The sequence below is a fragment of the Drosophila elegans genome, unplaced genomic scaffold (assembly GCF_018152505.1).
Source record: "Drosophila elegans isolate 14027-0461.03 unplaced genomic scaffold, ASM1815250v1 contig_476, whole genome shotgun sequence".
Classification (NCBI taxonomy): Eukaryota; Metazoa; Arthropoda; class Insecta; order Diptera; family Drosophilidae; genus Drosophila; species Drosophila elegans.
Window position 1 is genome coordinate 6817763 of NW_024545863.1, and position 17330 is coordinate 6835092.

Sequence of the window (17330 nt, forward strand, 5' to 3'; positions counted from 1 at the left end):
GAGACCCTGTGGTGCTGCTGAACGCTGGGACAAGTGCTCACGAACTCAACCATCGCCCATCTCTAAGGATCGTTTAAAAGTTTTGAGATTCGCTGTGCGATGGAGGGATTCTTCAAAGGTGCTGCGTAAATTAAAGAGCGAAGATAAAAGTAAAACGATGAACTCCTTTGGGAAATGGGAGTGTTGTGGCAAATTGGGCCAGGGCGGATTCGGTGAGGTGCTCCACTGGCGAAACCGGACGACGGGCCGGGAAATCGGTGAGCTATAAACAACTTTTGGGCCCCACACAACGTACATATATGGAAATGCTTTTCCCAGTGTTGTGTGTTTGTGTGCAATTCGCAGAAATCAGGCTGATGCAAGCATTTCCCGGTGGTGCACTGATAGCAAGGCCACCCGGCCGATTTCTACGCGTGTGTGGTCCCCGGATGCGATAGTCCATAGCCTATAGAGCTTATAGCCCTTTGGCTGAGTCAGCCGAAAGCCAGTCCCTGCGTCGCACATACAAAATCCACTTATGTTTGTTTATTTATCTTTCATTTAGCCACCAAACATATGCAGAACACAAACTCTCTGGGTGCCGATCAGCAAATAAAACTGAGCGAACGTTGGAACAAGGAGTTCAATTGGTCACGCCAGTTCCTGCATTTCCCTCACATTGTGGCTGGCGTGATTCTGGACGAGGAGGATCCGGACTTCGTGAAATTCCTTAATGCCAGGCACCTTGCCAAGTTGCCTGTGATTGTGCTGGAGTACTGCAACGGCGGCGATGTGAGGAAGCGACTGCAGAGGCCGGAGAACGCCAACGGACTGGTGGAGTTCGAAGTGCGCCAGATCCTGGGCGCTCTCCGTCAGGCCCTGCACTTCCTGCACTCCAAGTGCGGGGTCTGCCACCGCGATTTGAAGCCGGATAACATTGTAATCCAACGCGGCGAGGATGGAAAGAAGGTTTACAAGCTAACCGACTTCGGGTTGGCGCGAGTAACTCCCGACCAAACGATGTTACAAAGTGTGGTAGGCACCCGGCACTACTTCGCCCCCGAAGTGGTGGAATCGGGCCGCTACAACTCTGCCGTGGACTATTGGTCACTGGGAATTATTGCCTACGAGCTGGCCACGGGCGAGCTGCCATTCATACCACACCAGACGCCAAAGAATATACTACTCAGTTTGCTTAAGAAGCCCGTCAATTGCATTGCCATCACGGAGGATCCACAGGAAAGCTGTCGTTTTGAAAATCAGTTCGAACTGCCCAAGGAGCACCATCTGTCGCAGCCCTGGGCCGAGGCGTTCACCAAATGGTTGCGCTGCCCGCTGGACACAGACTACAAGCGACGCGGCCAGCTGGCATCTGATGAAGTACAATCAGTACCAGTCGTCTTCGCTGAGCTCGACAAGCTGAACCAGATGAAGGTGCTTACTATGTTTGCAGTTAACTGCTGCAAGCGACTGGAGTATGCGGTTACGGCTGACATGACCATGGAGGATCTGATTCGCTTGATTGTTCGCGACACCGGAATGAACGCAAAGGATGTATACTGCGCGCTGCCTACTTTCCATCCACACAAGCAAATCACGCCGCACACTAAGCCCTTGAATCTGTATGTGGAGGAGTGGAACGACACTAGCAAGGAGTCGTGCAGGTCGGCCAAGCGGAAAAATCCCCCTGTGATGCTGTACATCTTTCAAGGGAAAAAAGAATGTGACTACAGTGTGCCCGAGCAAACGCTGTCGGTTCTCGCTCAGAAGTTTATGACCAACAAGTTAAAGTTGGAGGAGAGATGGGTGGTCAAACGCGTAGCTCTGGACATGTTCTACGTGCTCAACAAGGAGCAAGCTATCTACAAGATGCTCCTGTCCGGTGTTAACGAGCATGCGCTCACGCTGGAGGACGAAATGGTCGCCAATCCGTTCATAGACAGCATTAATGCGCAGCTTCTGACTACCACCTATGCGTTTGAACAGCTGAAAAGCCTGCGAACAGCAGTTCAAGTAGAAAGTCCGACCGTTCAGGTATCTATACGCCCGAAACAATTTGGTTTACTTCTAATTTGGTCTGATTTCAGCTTAACGACGGTGCAGAGTGGGAGAAGCTTGCAAATAATTATGAAGCCATCACAGCAAGCGCAAAATCAATCAAGGGACACTTTGAATCCAACTTACGCAGTGCTCGGGGCATGGTCCAGACCACAAATAAACTGCTGAAGGATCTTGACGAGCGAGATATATTCGATGCGTAAGACAGTGATGACAGCAGACATGAAAAATATAACATAGCTTTTTTGTTTTTATTTTTTAGAACTTCTTTTTACCAACTTTACCTGAGCAACGGACAACGGACCATTTCACCGGCTGAGTTAAAAAATGCCTTCAAGAAGTTTGTCACTATTCGTTTCGAGTTGCATAGAGATGGCGAGGTTAAATCACGCTCCAAGGCTATTGATGCACTGCACTTTCTTTTCTTTAAGAGCAAGGAGTCCGTCCCAGTTCTCTTAATCAAATTTGCCGACTTGCAAAGAGAGATATTTAGCATGCACTTGAAGATGGTAAAGCCCATATGCACAGCACCATCTCAGATGCTTCAGCTTAGCGACGCGATGGACCGTCTTACTATGAGCTATGGGCAACCCAATGCGGATTCATTTGACTCTCTAGGCACGGCCAGTGTTATCGACGAGGCAGAAAGGATTAATAGCATGTAAGTGAATATCTAAAAATTTTATTTCATATTTTTATTAATAGTTAATCTTTGGCTTTTTAAGGCTTATCCGTGAAATGGAAATCGATCACGTTTAATGCTTGTTGTTGGTACAGAAGTCTCGCCGGAGTTCACCACTACGCCTCCATTCGAAATCATAGAAAAATTCGATTTTATTTTGTTATATCACACCCAATTGGTATTTTCATTAGCTTTAATGGTTTCTCAGAAACTAAAGTGCATGTTTTTCATCTCAGAATGATTTGTGTTTTGTTCAGCATTAAAAAACAATCCATGTTAATAATTATCGCCACAGTGTAATGTTTTCATGGCCGATTGAATTTCAAATTGGCGTGAAGTGGGGAAGTTAGACTCGTATATTTAATGCCTGCTTTCCAGATGGCTCAAACCCAATGTCGGCTTTGTTTATTCACATATAAATACTTTACTTATAATTTTTCACCGAGCCTTGCTTATATAAAACCTATACCTATATACCTAAAACCAAACAAAATTATCCGCTTTTGAGCTTTAGAAATTCTTGGTAAAACCAAGACAATCTTTAAATATGTTGTTTACATTTTAAAGGTTGCTTATAGTTCTTTTGTGTATAATAATATAAGCAATAAGCTTGAGCTATATTTCTGTCAATCTTTTTCTAATGGTTAAAAGTTGTCTGGCAGATAAAACAAAAACTTCAAAGCATATATGGTATATAACAGGCGGCTTAATTTGCGAATAAACAGCTGTATATAATTTGGCTTGGTCAATTGAAATGAAACTGCTGAGGATTGCAATGTCACGAGAAATTGCACATGCGGCAGAACCGCGAATTCATGGGCTTCTGGCCATGCCAGACGTGGCTATAAAAGCGATACCAGCAGCTAGGCAGCCACCACAAGCCGTTTGCCGGTGACCACTGTCAGAGCTCTACAAGAATCGCAAGGAAGCACGAAATGAAACTACACTGGTCGATCGGTTTGCTTCTGCTCCTAGGAGTTGTACTGCAGGTGGATTGGATAACAGCTAAGCCTCCGACGAAGAAGTCACTGCGTGAGTAAATTGAAATGAAAATCAGTTGAATAGTAAACGACAATTTAACTATTTGATTTCTATGCAGCATCATTCCTCAAGGTATGCCATCGTGATTCCCCGGACCTAAACACATGCGCCCGTGAATCCTATGAAGCGCTGCGACCGCGACTGATGGACGGCATTCCCGAGCTCTATATACCAGCCATGGAGCCACTGGTCGTTCCGCAGGTGAAGATGGACCAGGACTCCGGTGCCATCTATCTGCACTCCGTGTATCGGAACGTGAAAGTCACGGGCATTTCGAAGCACACAGTGAACGAGATGCGCTTGGAGCCCTCAAAGCTGAAGTTCATCGTGTCGCTGACCTTTCCCAATCTGCACATGGAATCAGACTACAGCATTAAGGTCAGTAAAATAGTATGAAGTCACTTCGTAAGCCCACTCCAAACAAACATAACTACAAGTACAACTGTTGCTCTCGTAGGGAAAAATCATGATGATGCCTCTTCTTGGCGATGGCCACTGCAAGGTGGATCTAAGTAAGTTATATTATCAACTGGGCTTCCAAATGTAGTATACATTCAATCATTTTTCTGTAATAAAAAATTTAATTTGTTGTGCAGCAAACATCACCATGCGCACTGAACTGATCGGACAGGAATACAACAAGAATGGAGCCAACTATCTTAAGATCAACACGGTTAACGTCAAGTACGAGCTATCAGATGTACACATACACCTGGACAACCTGTTCAACGGAGACAAGGCTTTGGGCGACCGGATGAACGAGTTCCTCAACGAGAACTGGAAGGCCTTGGCCGAGGAAGTGCGTCCACTGATGTCCAAGGCTCTAGTGGACATTTTGAGAGCCTCCGTGGACAAGCTTTTCTCATCTTTCAGCTACGATGATCTCCTGCCCAGGGGCAGTAACTAAATGGAGACTGTGGAGACTGGTGAACAGTGTATTATCCAACTTAAAGATTTAATCGTAGTACAAAGAATAGCCTACAAATAAGCACACAATTAAATGCGAAATAAATTATGAATATAATACATAAATAGCGGATGAGGATCCGTAGACCACTAAACCAGCCAAAGCTTGGTGGGCATCTTGGAGAAGACGTTGTTCCACAGGCCGTGGAAGATGTCGGCCAGCCCCAGTTCCAAGTCTGGACGCAGTTCGGCAATTACTTCCTTGCCGTTCTGATTGAGGAACGAGTTGATCGAGGCCGCCAGGATGTCGTTCCCATTGAACAGATTCTTGAGGTGGATGCGCATGGCGCCCACGTCGAAGCCCACCTTCATCTCGTCGATGTGGATGATCTCATCGCCAGTGCGCGTCTCATTGCGTAGGGAGATCCTGGTGTACACGGTGGTGTGCACGTTCTTCAGGGCCATGGCAACGTCTCCACTGCCGATGAGTGGGAGCAGTAGGATATTTCCCTTTAGGTTGTACTTGGCCCGGATTCGCAGTCGAGGGAGCTCCAGCTCAAAGTTCAGCAGGCGCCGCTCCAGATCCAAGCTACAGCAAAAAATAAACGTATAAGTTTATAATCTCTTTATTAATTTCAAGTACTTTTTCATTTGGTTTATCTGATTTGCTTCCCAAAATCTATTTTCTTACCTGGCTCGACGTACAGTCGCGTTTGAAGGTCCTCGAATGACGAGGTTCTGGAATCCGCCGGACAGCACCAGGTTGCCACTACCCTTTGACACCGACACCTGGTCGATGTTGAGTGGCTCAAAGCTCTTCACCCCGATCTCCGGAATTCCTGCCGCCAGGGCCGGAAAGCAGCCCTCAAAGAGCTGCCGGAAGCACTTGTCCTCATTGGGATTGGAGCGCTTGCATGTCTGCAGCCACGGAGCTGAAAGACACAAGATTATGATAATGCATTTAAGACTGATTTAATTATTGATATTGCTTTTAATGTAAAATCAAACCAAAACACCACTAACGAAATGAAAAAGTAGTGCCGATTGCACTTTTAACCTACAAAACTTCTGATACCTTATTGTGTGGCGAAAAAATATTGAGCATTCGACTAAGTAATAAAAAAAGTGGAATATTTTGCACTTTTTTGCAATCCAGGAAATGGTTATTTCATAAAAATATCAAAAAATCTATCCGAAATAAGAAACCAAGATTTAAGCGCAGATTTTTAGAGACTTAAGCCACAAGACTTTAAAGATATACCACTTCACAATCAGACGTCTGTAAGAAAAGTTATGGGTTAAGAACTGCTGGCTTCTGGTCACGTTTCAGCAAAGCCATTTTTCGTAAATTAAGAAATTACATCATCAAAATATCAAAAAATTCGATCCGAAATTACACACCAAGATTTAAACGCAGATTTTTAGAGACTTACGCCACAAGACTTTAAAGATATACCATTTACAATCAGACGTATGCAAGGAAAGTTATTGACTTTGGAACTGCAGGTTAGTTAGAAAAGTTATGAACTTTTTACTGCAAGTTTTTGATCACATTTTATTTTATTAACTTCTCTATTTACACAACTTGTATAAAATTTTTTAATGTTTCTTAAGTAATTTTTAAAAAACACTTTTCCTTATGAGCGCTAATAGCTATTATTACTTACGTCTCTCCTGCAACGGAAGTTTATCGTTCACAATTTCGCGCGTATACGCCCCGGTGCCTTGTGTCACTAAAACCGAGAAGATAACGCCCAAACTAACCGCTAACTTCCAGTATGTTGTGTTAAACATTGTTTTAAAAGAAAAAAACAACACCAAAGCGACAGGTATCCTTAAAGCGACAATTAAGTTTGTTGTTTTAAATCGGTTTTCCGATGCGCGCGACCGTTAGCGACGATGGCTCGAGACCAAGTGCCGGGATAGCCAAGAGAAAAGTCGGACGAAACCATCGAAGGCCATGGTATTATGACTTTTTCGTAGGCTGCTTTTGCGGCCAGTTTTACATACTCTTTTTGCCCGCACTGACATTACGAATTCCGCAATTTCGGAACTGGCGGCGCCGTATACCCGTTTACACCCCCTTTCCCGCTTGTCAAGTGACCACGGAAAAAATTTCGATAAAAAGAGTGTAAAATGCACTTATCACCTGGGGAATTTAAATTATAGGACGGGTCTTAAATTAAAAAAAAAATAATTACTTTATTTAATTATCTTTGTCAACTTATAGAAAGTAAATTATTTGAGTACTTTTATAAACTATAATTAATGAAAGTTATTTAATGACGGTGTGCGAACAATTTAATTTATTTAAGCTATTCAACTCGTTTACTAACTTTGTTAGTAATTACTGAAGGTAGCGTTCCAACTTTCCCAATTGTAGTGCATAAGACTGCACCACTTGACCGAATATTTGTGTTGGCTTATTTGTTGCATTGATATTTGGACTCTTATGTTGTTTTCAATTTTACTTTCGTTCGGCGCTTAAACGCCACCGATTCCCAGCTTGTTTATGTTTATGGACGTTGCGCCACACACACGCCAACATATGGCCAGAAAGCCAAAAGCCGCCCAGCTCGTCCCCCTGGCCTGCTTCCAGTTCCACCGGAGTTCCCTCCAAAGTTGTTCACCTGTTGACTACTTCTGGTATTACGCAGACATGGCTCGATCGGAGATGGAGTTGGAGTTGTCTGGGATCGACGGCGCTGTCTTGCCCCTTCATTGTCACGGGTGAAGTCCGGTTTTCTGGTCATTCGTGCTCCAATGCCTCGGGCCACAGAGGCTTCACATCCCCATGTTTCCCCCTTTCCCCTTTTGGCGGCTGTCGCGTGCACTCTGGTTGCAAGTTTCTGTTACGCAGTCTCCCCAATTAACATAGGGCCTAGAGGTGGTCCAGTGACCTGATCGTGAGCGGGAAGAGATATCAAAATGTTGTACAGTATTACATTTAGAATTAAGTGATTTTGTAGAAATCGTTAAAACTATGACCTACCTCAGTCAAATTTTTTTTGTTCGGCTATCTCTATTTATACTATTTATTAAATTTATTTGGAATACTTTGTTAATTTACATAACGTTTTACAATAGATTTTTTAGACTACTTTATTACGTGTATTAAGCAGACTAAATATATCATTTATTAATAAAGTTAAGTAATCAAAAAACTTTTCCCCACATACTAGGTTTGCCGATGGGATATCTAGAAATTCGCTAAGACAACTCGATTATAAATGAATGTAAATTACTTTATAAAGTAATTATATAAACAAGAAAAGGTGGTAAATTTTTGCCGACAGATTTCTTACTTACTTACTTCATATATTTGCATTGAATTCCATTTGTAGTTTTTAAAATTTTTTCTCACGATTTCATCTCCAGCGCTCATTTGTCATTTGGCAGTCACTTAATTGCCGTAGTTTACGAAAACATGAATATGCAAATTTGGGCCTTACCGTTTATGTGACTTATAATCTTTCTCCTGCACGGGCTGGCATATTTTAATGTTGCATGTTGCGACAATAGCCAAACAACTCATCTTATTTCTTTTGGACAAAAAAGTCGCGTGCGGAAATTACCGAAATTGCGGGTGTTTGCAATAGTTGACCAGTGTCTGGGGATTGCGATATATTTAATTGTGGCTGTTTCCTCGCCTGGCGAGGCCCATCAAAATAAAAACAATTCGGCTGAGATTGAACAGCTGTCGAACCGGCAAAAGTTGTTTCACTCGTATAGCCTGGAATTGCGCAACTTTCGACTTGAATTATTAACAAGCATTTTATTTACTTTGAACGGCAAACAAACGAGTTTAATGTTCGCAATCGATTTGGTTTGTTTTCGTTTCGGTTCAAGTTTTATTGGCGTTTATTTTCACACTTGCTGGTGCATTCCTCGATGCCAGGTTTTTTGTTGAAAACGTTGGATGCCCCAAGTGATGCAATCACTGGGCACCAGTTTTTTTGCTACATTTTTTGCAATGTCATAAGAGTAAATAAAACAAATAATTGAAGGGGCTTTCCCACCGCAATCCGCCTTTGGTCACGTGCAATTGGAGCCAAGAGTTCAATAGCTTCGATTGGGCTTTTTAATTTGGTACCTTGGCATGCAGATCACGCCTCTAATTTTATCGTTTTTCACTTGATTTTAGCTTGTATTTTGATTGCAGGCGCTGCTCTGGCATTGACCGATTAACCCGTCAGCAAGTGTTGTGAAAAGGGCCGATATTTTGGCACTACTTCGCTTATATGTTTCCTTTTTTTATTGCAATTTATTCTATTTGATTGACGGTTACGCTGACTGCTTACAAAGTAACGTTTTATAAATAATAAACTTCAAATATAACGTATTCAGAGAATATGTAGATGTTAAGTCATTTTACTTTTTGGAAGATCAATCGGTAAGGTAGCAAAATAATAGCAGCTCAAAAGTAGGCAACCATTTTTTGATTCAGTTTAAGCGATAACAAAAGCTCAACTACATAAATCCCCATTTTACCGTAGGTAAAAAAAACATTTTTATATGTTATAATGGTATTCTCAATTATTTTGAAGCATGTTAAAGGAAAGACCCTCTAGAAAATACGAATTTTAACATTTACCCAAATATCATTGTTTAAAAAATGTGTTATATTTGAATACAATCTTTATTTAGCGTTCATATTTTAAGGAGCAGAGTTATAATAATACTATACTAATACGTACGACTACATCTAAATGTTCTATGAAAAGGGTGGGTGGGGGAAGTGCGGTTTACACATACAATATTTAAGCTAGTTGAACAAGAGTTATGATAAAGAACTATATGGAACTGAATTATAAACGAAGCGATAAAAAATATCTGTACACATATATATAGCTCCATGGTTAAGCACACATATATAAACGTATATTTGTACAACGAGAATTGCTATTAGTTATTTACACGACATAGAAACTAAGTGCTATTCAGCAGATTTTAACCTAAAAACAACCACTGTTTAAGTTTCCAATTTCCACTAAATTTTGGCGAAATCATAATTGTTAAAATATCGGATTTTTGAATTTTAAAGTCTATATGATTTTGAGAAACTTGATTGAAATGGAGATACGAGCAGGGTCGAGTGGGATTAATGTCTAAAGTCTTTTCAATGCAATGATTCCAACTAAGGCTTCACGTTTAGGTGCAATTGGTGTGGAGGAGGGAGATCACATCACAGAGCCAGTGTCCAATGTCCAGTGTCCAATGTCCAGTGCTTAGGGATTACGAGGTCGCCATCAGCTTGGCCGCCTGGATGACGTTGTGCTGGTGATGGTAGCCGGCCAACTCGCTGGCCGCTCCGCCCGCCATGGCCGCCGTGGACGCAGCTCCGCCCAACGCTCCGAAGGTGCCACCAAAGTAGCAATTGTTCACATAGTCATAGTTGGTGGCACTCGTCTCCGTTTTCACTCCATACGCGGCGGCAGCTGCGGCGGCATGCAAGTGATGATGGGCCGCTGCCGTCACATGGTGTCCATGGGATCCGCCCAAATGGTGGTGGTGCTGGTAGTGGGGCGAGGGGGTGCCATTGCTCAGCGTCGGCGTCTCGGCACTGTGCGACGTGTAGGCGGACGCACTGCCTCCGCCCGAGCTGCTGCCGGGCGTGTAGAGCTGCGATCCTGCCGCTCCGTGGAGCTGGCGAGCACCCAACTGGGACTGGCCGGAGGTCGGAGTCATGCCGTGACCATGTTGCTGGTGCTGCTGTGGCGTCGCCGCCTGTCCATAGTGGGGGAAAGCATTGCTGGTGAGCCGCCTGCTGCTGTTGTTGCTGCTGCTGCTGCTGTTGCTGTTGCTGCTGGGTATTGTGGTGTCCCATCAGAGTGCTGCTGCTGCCGGTGGTGGTCTTCAGGTCCGTGTGCAGTTTACCAAGGCTGTGGCTCAGCGAGGGTTTGAGATCTGGCGGTGGAAAAAGGGGGACAGGATTAAAGTCTTGGAAAATGTAGCTTATGTTTGGCATAATTAGTGAATAAGGTTGGTTTCCTTGCTAAATTCGAAGTTTCTACAGATCTCTTATGTTTTGTATGATGAGCCAAATAAATATATTTCCTTTGCAATCAAAATACAACTATTGATTTCTTTTGTGATCCACTAAAAAAATATTTGAAAGTCCAACTTAACTTCCGTTTTAGAGACATTAGTTGTGAATGCAAAAAGTTATGAAACTATAAATACAACTGTGGGTTCCACTATTACAGATTTCGAAAAACATCACATTGCACACAACAAGTTTGCAAACATTTAATATAAAGCTTAAGTGTTTAATAAAAACTGGTTAAGTAAAATACTGATCAAACGAGATCATCTTCTTAAGTAAAAACTATTAGTTTTTTAACCTTTCAGTCACGACCACCCCAATCGAATTAGTGACCACTTACCATGCTCTTCCTTGCACTCCTTGATGGCCTCCAAAGTGGAGCTCGATCCGGAACCAGTGCCCGTTGCGCCCGCCGATCCGCTGCCCGTTTTCTTGGGCTTCCGCTTCCTGGTCTGGATGCCATCCTTGCGCATGGCTAGTGGTCGGTTCACACCGTGCAACTTGTAGTACAGGCCGCAGGCGTTGCACACTGGCTCGCCGTCGTTGTTGCGCCTCCACAGGGTTGTTGTTCGGGTGCCGCAGTTGGTGCAGCACAAGCCCATCCTCCTGGTAGCAGTCTAACAAGGAGAAGACCCAAATTAGCAACGAAATCTGGAATGGATCGGAGGGGACTACTCACTGCACTCACCAGGCGCTTGCTGGGCTTGATCAGCGGCCGGTTCATCCCGTTCATCTTGTGGTACAGTCCGCAGGCGTTGCACAGGTAGTGCCCAGTGCCATCCCGCCGCCACAAGGGCGTCGATATGGCGCCGCAGTTGACGCACTCGCGTCCCTCGCCGAACTGAAAGTCCATGGCGCTCTCGTAGGGCGAGGATCGCTGGAAGCCCGACGGATCGTAGGCACTGCGCCAGGAGCCCATCATCACGGCGTTGGGAGAGTAAAACTGCGCCGGCAGCTGGCCGTGTGCCGATCCGAAGCTCTCCGTGGTCCAGGCATTCTGCGCCGCAGCACTGCCGAAATGCGCGGCCACGTGGTTGTACTGGCGGTTGGAGGGCACGTAAACCGGAGCGTTTACGGCCTGCTGGTGGTAGCCGGACACCCCGACTCCGACTCCGGCGCTGGCCGCACTACCGGCGGCAGCCAGGTCCGTGTATGCCGCTACGGCGCTGCTGTGGTACATCTTTACGGCGGCGGCGTGGGAGGCAGAAGCGGATTCGAATACGGATGCGGATGCGGAGGCAACCGGCAGCGTCACGTTGTGCTGGTCGCCGCTGAAATGCGGATAGTCGCGTGTCGACTGCTGATCCGATGTGGACTGCAAGGAGACGAAAAATAAATCATTAGTTAGATATTACAGACGTTAAAAAAGGTTAAATAATATATTAACAAGAAAGAATACATAAAGAAAATTAATCAGTCAGTAAGTAAGACTTAAATGATTAAAATATGTTTAAAAAACTTTTAAAACTACCATTTTACAATTTTTAAGTTATCCATTTAAAGAATGTCCTTATCTTTCAACACGCTAATTTGTTTTAGTAATTTTGTTAAAATTTACAGAAATTAATTTGATACATATACAAAATTCACGTCTGTAAGTTAGTTGTTGAATGTGAAATAGTCAATAATAATGACCACTCTGTGTAAAGTTTATTTATAGTGCTGTGTAATATCTCCCAAGAGCCATCTCTTATTCCATCCCTTTTTAGATCCTGTCCCTTTTGCCCCAGCTCCCATTTCCATCTCTTTCGTTCGGGGACTGCCATTGGATGCTCTGGCTCTTGGGCAACTCCCCTTGCTGGCAGCCATTTTGGTTTCACTTCTTGCTGCAGCTCCTGCGTCTGCTCTTCAGCCCTCCCCCGGCAGCGGTTCCCCCTCCTCCTCCAAATCGGAACCCGTTTTCCCGGACTGCGCCCTTTAGGTTACCAACTCGAGTTAATGGCGCTCTCTGCATCTCGCACTGCTCGTGTATCTTGGCATCCGTGAGTTTGTGCATCTGTATCTTTTGCTTCGCAGCACTTATCTGGTGCGTAGGCACTTCAATTTCTGCGTGGTGGAGAAGGGACAGGCCATAAAGTGTCATTTGCAGGCACTCGGTGCTCATTTTGAAATTATAAATTGGGGAAGCACGTACATATGATTTTATAAAGAAGATTGCAGCATTCGAAGGAGTCAACTGAAAAGAGCTAAATGAGCTTATAATGATGCATAATACGTATGGTTTATCAAACTTATGAAAATTAAACAAAATATAAACTAAAACTCATTGTTACAAAATTAATATCATTTTATTTTTGCATTAATTTTAATATATAGATTTAATTACCATTATTATTACTCCAGATGAAAGCATAATTAAAATAATTTTAATTGCATTAATATAATTAATTGCCTTCCTAACAAAAATGTGTGGCCATTTAATATTAATAATTGTTTTTTTATTCCGTACAAAGTTTTCATTGTTCATTCAACATTTTTGCACCAAATGAGGGAAAAGACTTCAAGTGGCGTTCGTTGTTTTCCCCCACATACACTTTAATATTTATTCAGACTCAGTTTTTTTTTATTCCTATTTCTGAAAAGTTCAACAGCCAAAAAAGCAAAAACAATAACAAAGCCCGACAGCGATCATCGAAATCTGTGCTTCACATCGGTTTCAATTAAGGCGCCAATTGCATATTTTTATTTATGCGGATATATTGAAATATATTTTTTAATTGCCTTTACAGTCAGCACCAAAAAGTCAAATAAAAAAGAGGGAAAACATTTGACGTCTTTATCTTATCCCACAAATTTAATGCGATGATGTATGAAATTTTTAATTTTTCTCATTCCCCTTTGCCTCGAGGGGGACGCAAATAAATTTTATTTGTAAACAGATGGCCACTTAAGGGGTGGGGGATTGGGAATGGCAAAGTTTGGGTAATATTGATGATATTAAAAGATTTAAAATTGCAGTTCAACGTAATCGCGCGCAGTCAAGTTGTTGAATAACAAATTGATGCCCGGGAGTTCTGTTTAAAAAGCCGCCGGTGATTTTAACTATATATTGCAATGATTAATAAGCCAAAAATTACATTTAAATCATTATAAAGTGCAGGATTGAGTTTTTGGAATTGAGTTTAACAGTAGACTGATATAATTATGTTATAATTTGACTTTTCAGGTACGTTCCGGAGATTTTTGTAGTTGCTTGTAACGCCTTTTGTCTGGGTAGCACATTTGTATTAATTGATTTAATGAATCGCGCGTTCATATGTGGCTACTTTAACTTATTTTTAAGCCAGAATTCATAATATATTTCCGAAATAACTTTGCCAATGTTTTATCAAAATGGCATTAAATTATGAGATATGAAATCAGATTGATGAGTGCAACATGACGTATGAGCAATAATATTTAAGACTCAACACGCAACTGTCAAAACAAATTAATTGAGCGAGCAGGAGGGGGCTAGTTGAAGATCAGTGCAACAATTTCGGCTGTAATTCCTCAAATTCCAGCGGAGCATGAGAGCGAAAGGGACAGAGACACGGAGGCAATCAAAGAGTTGACCACGCGTGCATAATGACGTCGCTCCCCTTAGAAGATCACTCGATCAAAGAGAGCGCCGAGTGAGAGATGCGATGGCGATGGAGCTGGAGTCGGACTGGGAGTTGCAGGGCGAGATCAAAGGAGGCGGCGACCACACGAAAAATTGTCAACAAGGCAAGCAAAAGGCAGAAGGATGAGAGAACGGATCGAAGGGATCATGACGTATGTACGCATGGTGTTCCAATGTGCGAGCGAAGAAGAGGGCGCTTTGGCGCTTATTAAAAAGCGATCAGCAAAAGGGACAAGCCGCCAAATCCCCCAAAGGAGGCGAAGAATTCAAATAAACATCCATAAAAAATCAATTTCACAAAAGTGCACTTAAAAAATAACAGAAAAAGAAAAAAAAATGTTTAAGTCTTGTAAAATGTTTCAATAAATTTATCAACAATTTTAAAAACTCTTAATCGCTTTCTTTTAGTTGGTAAAAATTTGTTGCAAACGTCAAATTTTTTTTTCCATAAGTGATGTTCTTTTAAAGTATTTTAAAATTAAAAAGTTTGTGTTGAAATGTTCTTAAAATTTTTAGTGCCTTTAACCGATAAGATCAGTTCTGGAAGTTTTGACTTTAAGAATTTTTTTTTGGAAACACCGATAATTGAGTTCTATTTAATTTTTGCCTTCTTTTAAAATTATTTAAATGCGTTTTGACATTTTTTTTTTTAGTGTGGAGGAGAAGAGAAAGAAAAGAGGATAACGATACCTATACCCACACCGAGTATAACCTTAATAATTTGTCACCGCAAATGAAGGAACAAAAACAAACAGAGAAAACCACTTGAGCCGGCAAAAACAAAACAAAGACAGAAGAGTCAGAAGCAGGATGAGAAGAAGGATCCCAAAGGAGGCGGGGAGCAGAGGATAAGTGGAGAATGAGGATGAGCGGCGCTTTAAGTGTTACTGTCTTGTCTTTTTTTCTCCCGCTCTCAAGCTGGCGCTCTGCCGTCAAGTGGTGGATCCTGTTTTTTTCTATCCACTCCTTTCCACTTTAGCCAACTCCACTTGACTCATTCATTCATTGATATTCGCTTTTCCAGGTTCTCTCCTCGCTTTCTCCTGCCGCCTTTCATTACCCTCTCTTCGCTTCTGCGCCAACTTGGTTGCTTGTTTCGGTCTTGGATTTTGTTTTGGCCTAATCGCTGCTCCATTTAAGTTTGCCGCCTGTCAAGGCTCATCTCATAAGAGGAAAATCATATAACTAATAGATGCATGAAGATTAAGGAGTAACTACAGTCGATGCGAAACTAATTAATCTGATTACTATTTCTGATCGAGTTTAAACTGACATATAAAAAAGGATTTCAAAGATGGTTTAAATATGGTCAAAAAATCTGTATAAATTTTACAGTGTTAAATCTGAATTTGTAAAGTTATTTAACCTACCTATTTAACCTCAACAATTTTAATTAAAATTCCGTTTGATAAAGTCACACATGTTGAAAATACTCATGATATCTAAGATGAAATAAATTCTTTTGATGAACTGAACCGAACAAGGAAAATAAAAGCTTTAAAATTAAATAGTTATATAAGCCCGAAACTAGATCTTAGTTTTTTATTATCAGGCCATTTCAGCAACGCAGTTTCATATTAAATATTACATACAATTTCCTTTATGCTTGAAAGACTTCAATCCGCTATACAAGTTGTAAACTTGTTACCCCGGTCAAAAAAGAAGCTGAAGCACATGTTCGGTGACATATTTTGTAGAAAGTAAAAAACGTGAGGTAAACTTACATCGCCATCACTTAGTAAGATGCCCATGATTTATGGCCGAATAATTCGCGATTCACGGCTCGTTTTAGAATGATTAATGGGCACGCACGCAGCTCAGTTCAAGTTGAGGTTGAAACCGATATGTATTGAGCTTCCGATATGGATATATTCGATTCTGAATTGCTATGGCTATTGATATTCACGGTGACGTTGGGAAGTGTAAATAATTAATCGTATCACAAATGCATTCAGATTAATTGCAACAAGCTCAGAAATGTTTTATGGCACTTTTACACGAAGTTTGTTTATTATTTATGTGGCATTCTATGGGCCTTGTTGTAAGGCATTTGATTAATGTGGCCTATAAAACGATAAATTTCGTATTAATTCATTTACGAGCACTTAACCGATTCCGTAGCTTTTGTCTCTACCTCGGTTGTCTTAATTTTTGTTGTTTGGCTTTTTTTTGGAGAGCGAGAGCACACCGACTGACTTCCTTGAGGCGAACAAACAAACTAAAAAACGCCTCGAAGTAAACAAAAACTTAATCCCAAATATCCAGATCCAGTTCCAGGCGTTGGCGTTGGCAGCGACTGCGACGCCGGCAGCGGATCGGCAAGAAGTCAACGGCAACAACATAAAAAGTCAATTTCATCAATGGGCAGTCCGTCGTCGCTCCTCTCATTCCTCTCTCCCTTCCACTCCTAGCAATGTCACTCCATCGCCATGGGCGTGAGCGGGATGCACTCAGCTGACAGGTAAAAATTTGTAGGTGCAACGTTGGCAGAGACGCCGGCAGCGGCGCTGACTCGAAAATTAGTCAATTTCATGTAAGTCTTGAAAAAGTATGTCCCGCACACTTGAGCCGGGAAATTGAAGCAGGTCCGTCCGCACTTGAGACCCGGAACGGTAGGCACTCTACCACTCGTCCCAACTAATCCGCTTTTCCAGACCCCGATCCCGAATCCCATTCCCATTTTGATCCCTAAACTACACAGAAAGAAAACATTGATATAATCCTGACTTTAATCTAAACTGTTGACTATAGAGAAACAGTATAATTTATAGTTAAATCTTATAATTCGTTAATTGAAAATGTTATTCTTAGTAAACTGTCATACTAGCTTGTGAGTTAATCTCTTATATGCAATACAATACCATTTTATTAACTCGAGACAAAGAAAATGTTAAAAACATAATTTTCTTGACAGAACATTCTAAGTTTTTTTTCATTTATTTTTGGTAATGCACTTTCTCAAGTGTTTGACCACTTAAAATTAATATGATTTTTCTTTTGTGTATAACAATCAG

The 17330-nt window shown here is 42.1% G+C and overlaps 4 protein-coding genes across 4 annotated transcripts; 2 read left to right on the forward strand and 2 right to left on the reverse strand.

Moving 5' to 3' along the window:
* The first annotated feature begins 58 nt into the window (after positions 1-58).
* On the forward strand, positions 59-3002 carry LOC108140700 (inhibitor of nuclear factor kappa-B kinase subunit beta). The gene is made up of 5 exons (XM_017263653.2): positions 59-257; positions 545-2013; positions 2067-2236; positions 2300-2698; positions 2763-3002. The coding sequence occupies exons 1-5, from the start codon at positions 158-160 to the stop codon at positions 2794-2796; spliced, it is 2172 nt and encodes a 723-aa protein (XP_017119142.1). The 5' UTR covers positions 59-157; the 3' UTR covers positions 2797-3002.
* Positions 3003-3578: 576 nt separating this feature from the next.
* Positions 3579-4792, forward strand: LOC108140702 (protein takeout). Its single transcript, XM_017263655.2, has 4 exons — positions 3579-3751; positions 3819-4138; positions 4218-4272; positions 4357-4792. Exons 1-4 carry the CDS (start codon positions 3655-3657, stop codon positions 4665-4667), a joined length of 783 nt encoding a protein of 260 aa, XP_017119144.1. The 5' UTR covers positions 3579-3654; the 3' UTR covers positions 4668-4792.
* On the reverse strand, positions 4697-6568 carry LOC108140701 (protein takeout). Its single transcript, XM_017263654.2, has 3 exons — positions 6334-6568; positions 5358-5598; positions 4697-5255 (listed from the first exon to the last, which is right to left on the reverse strand). The coding sequence occupies exons 1-3, from the start codon at positions 6458-6460 to the stop codon at positions 4817-4819; spliced, it is 807 nt and encodes a 268-aa protein (XP_017119143.1). The 5' UTR covers positions 6461-6568; the 3' UTR covers positions 4697-4816.
* Positions 6569-9286: 2718 nt separating this feature from the next.
* Positions 9287-16518, reverse strand: LOC108140756 (GATA-binding factor A). The gene is given in 6 exon segments (XM_041709450.1): positions 9287-10411; positions 10413-10573; positions 11053-11329; positions 11392-12027; positions 12847-12888; positions 16041-16518. Coding segments are annotated over 6 exon segments (1653 nt in total). The 5' UTR covers positions 16068-16518; the 3' UTR covers positions 9287-9901.
* Between the last annotated feature and the right edge of the window lie 812 nt (positions 16519-17330).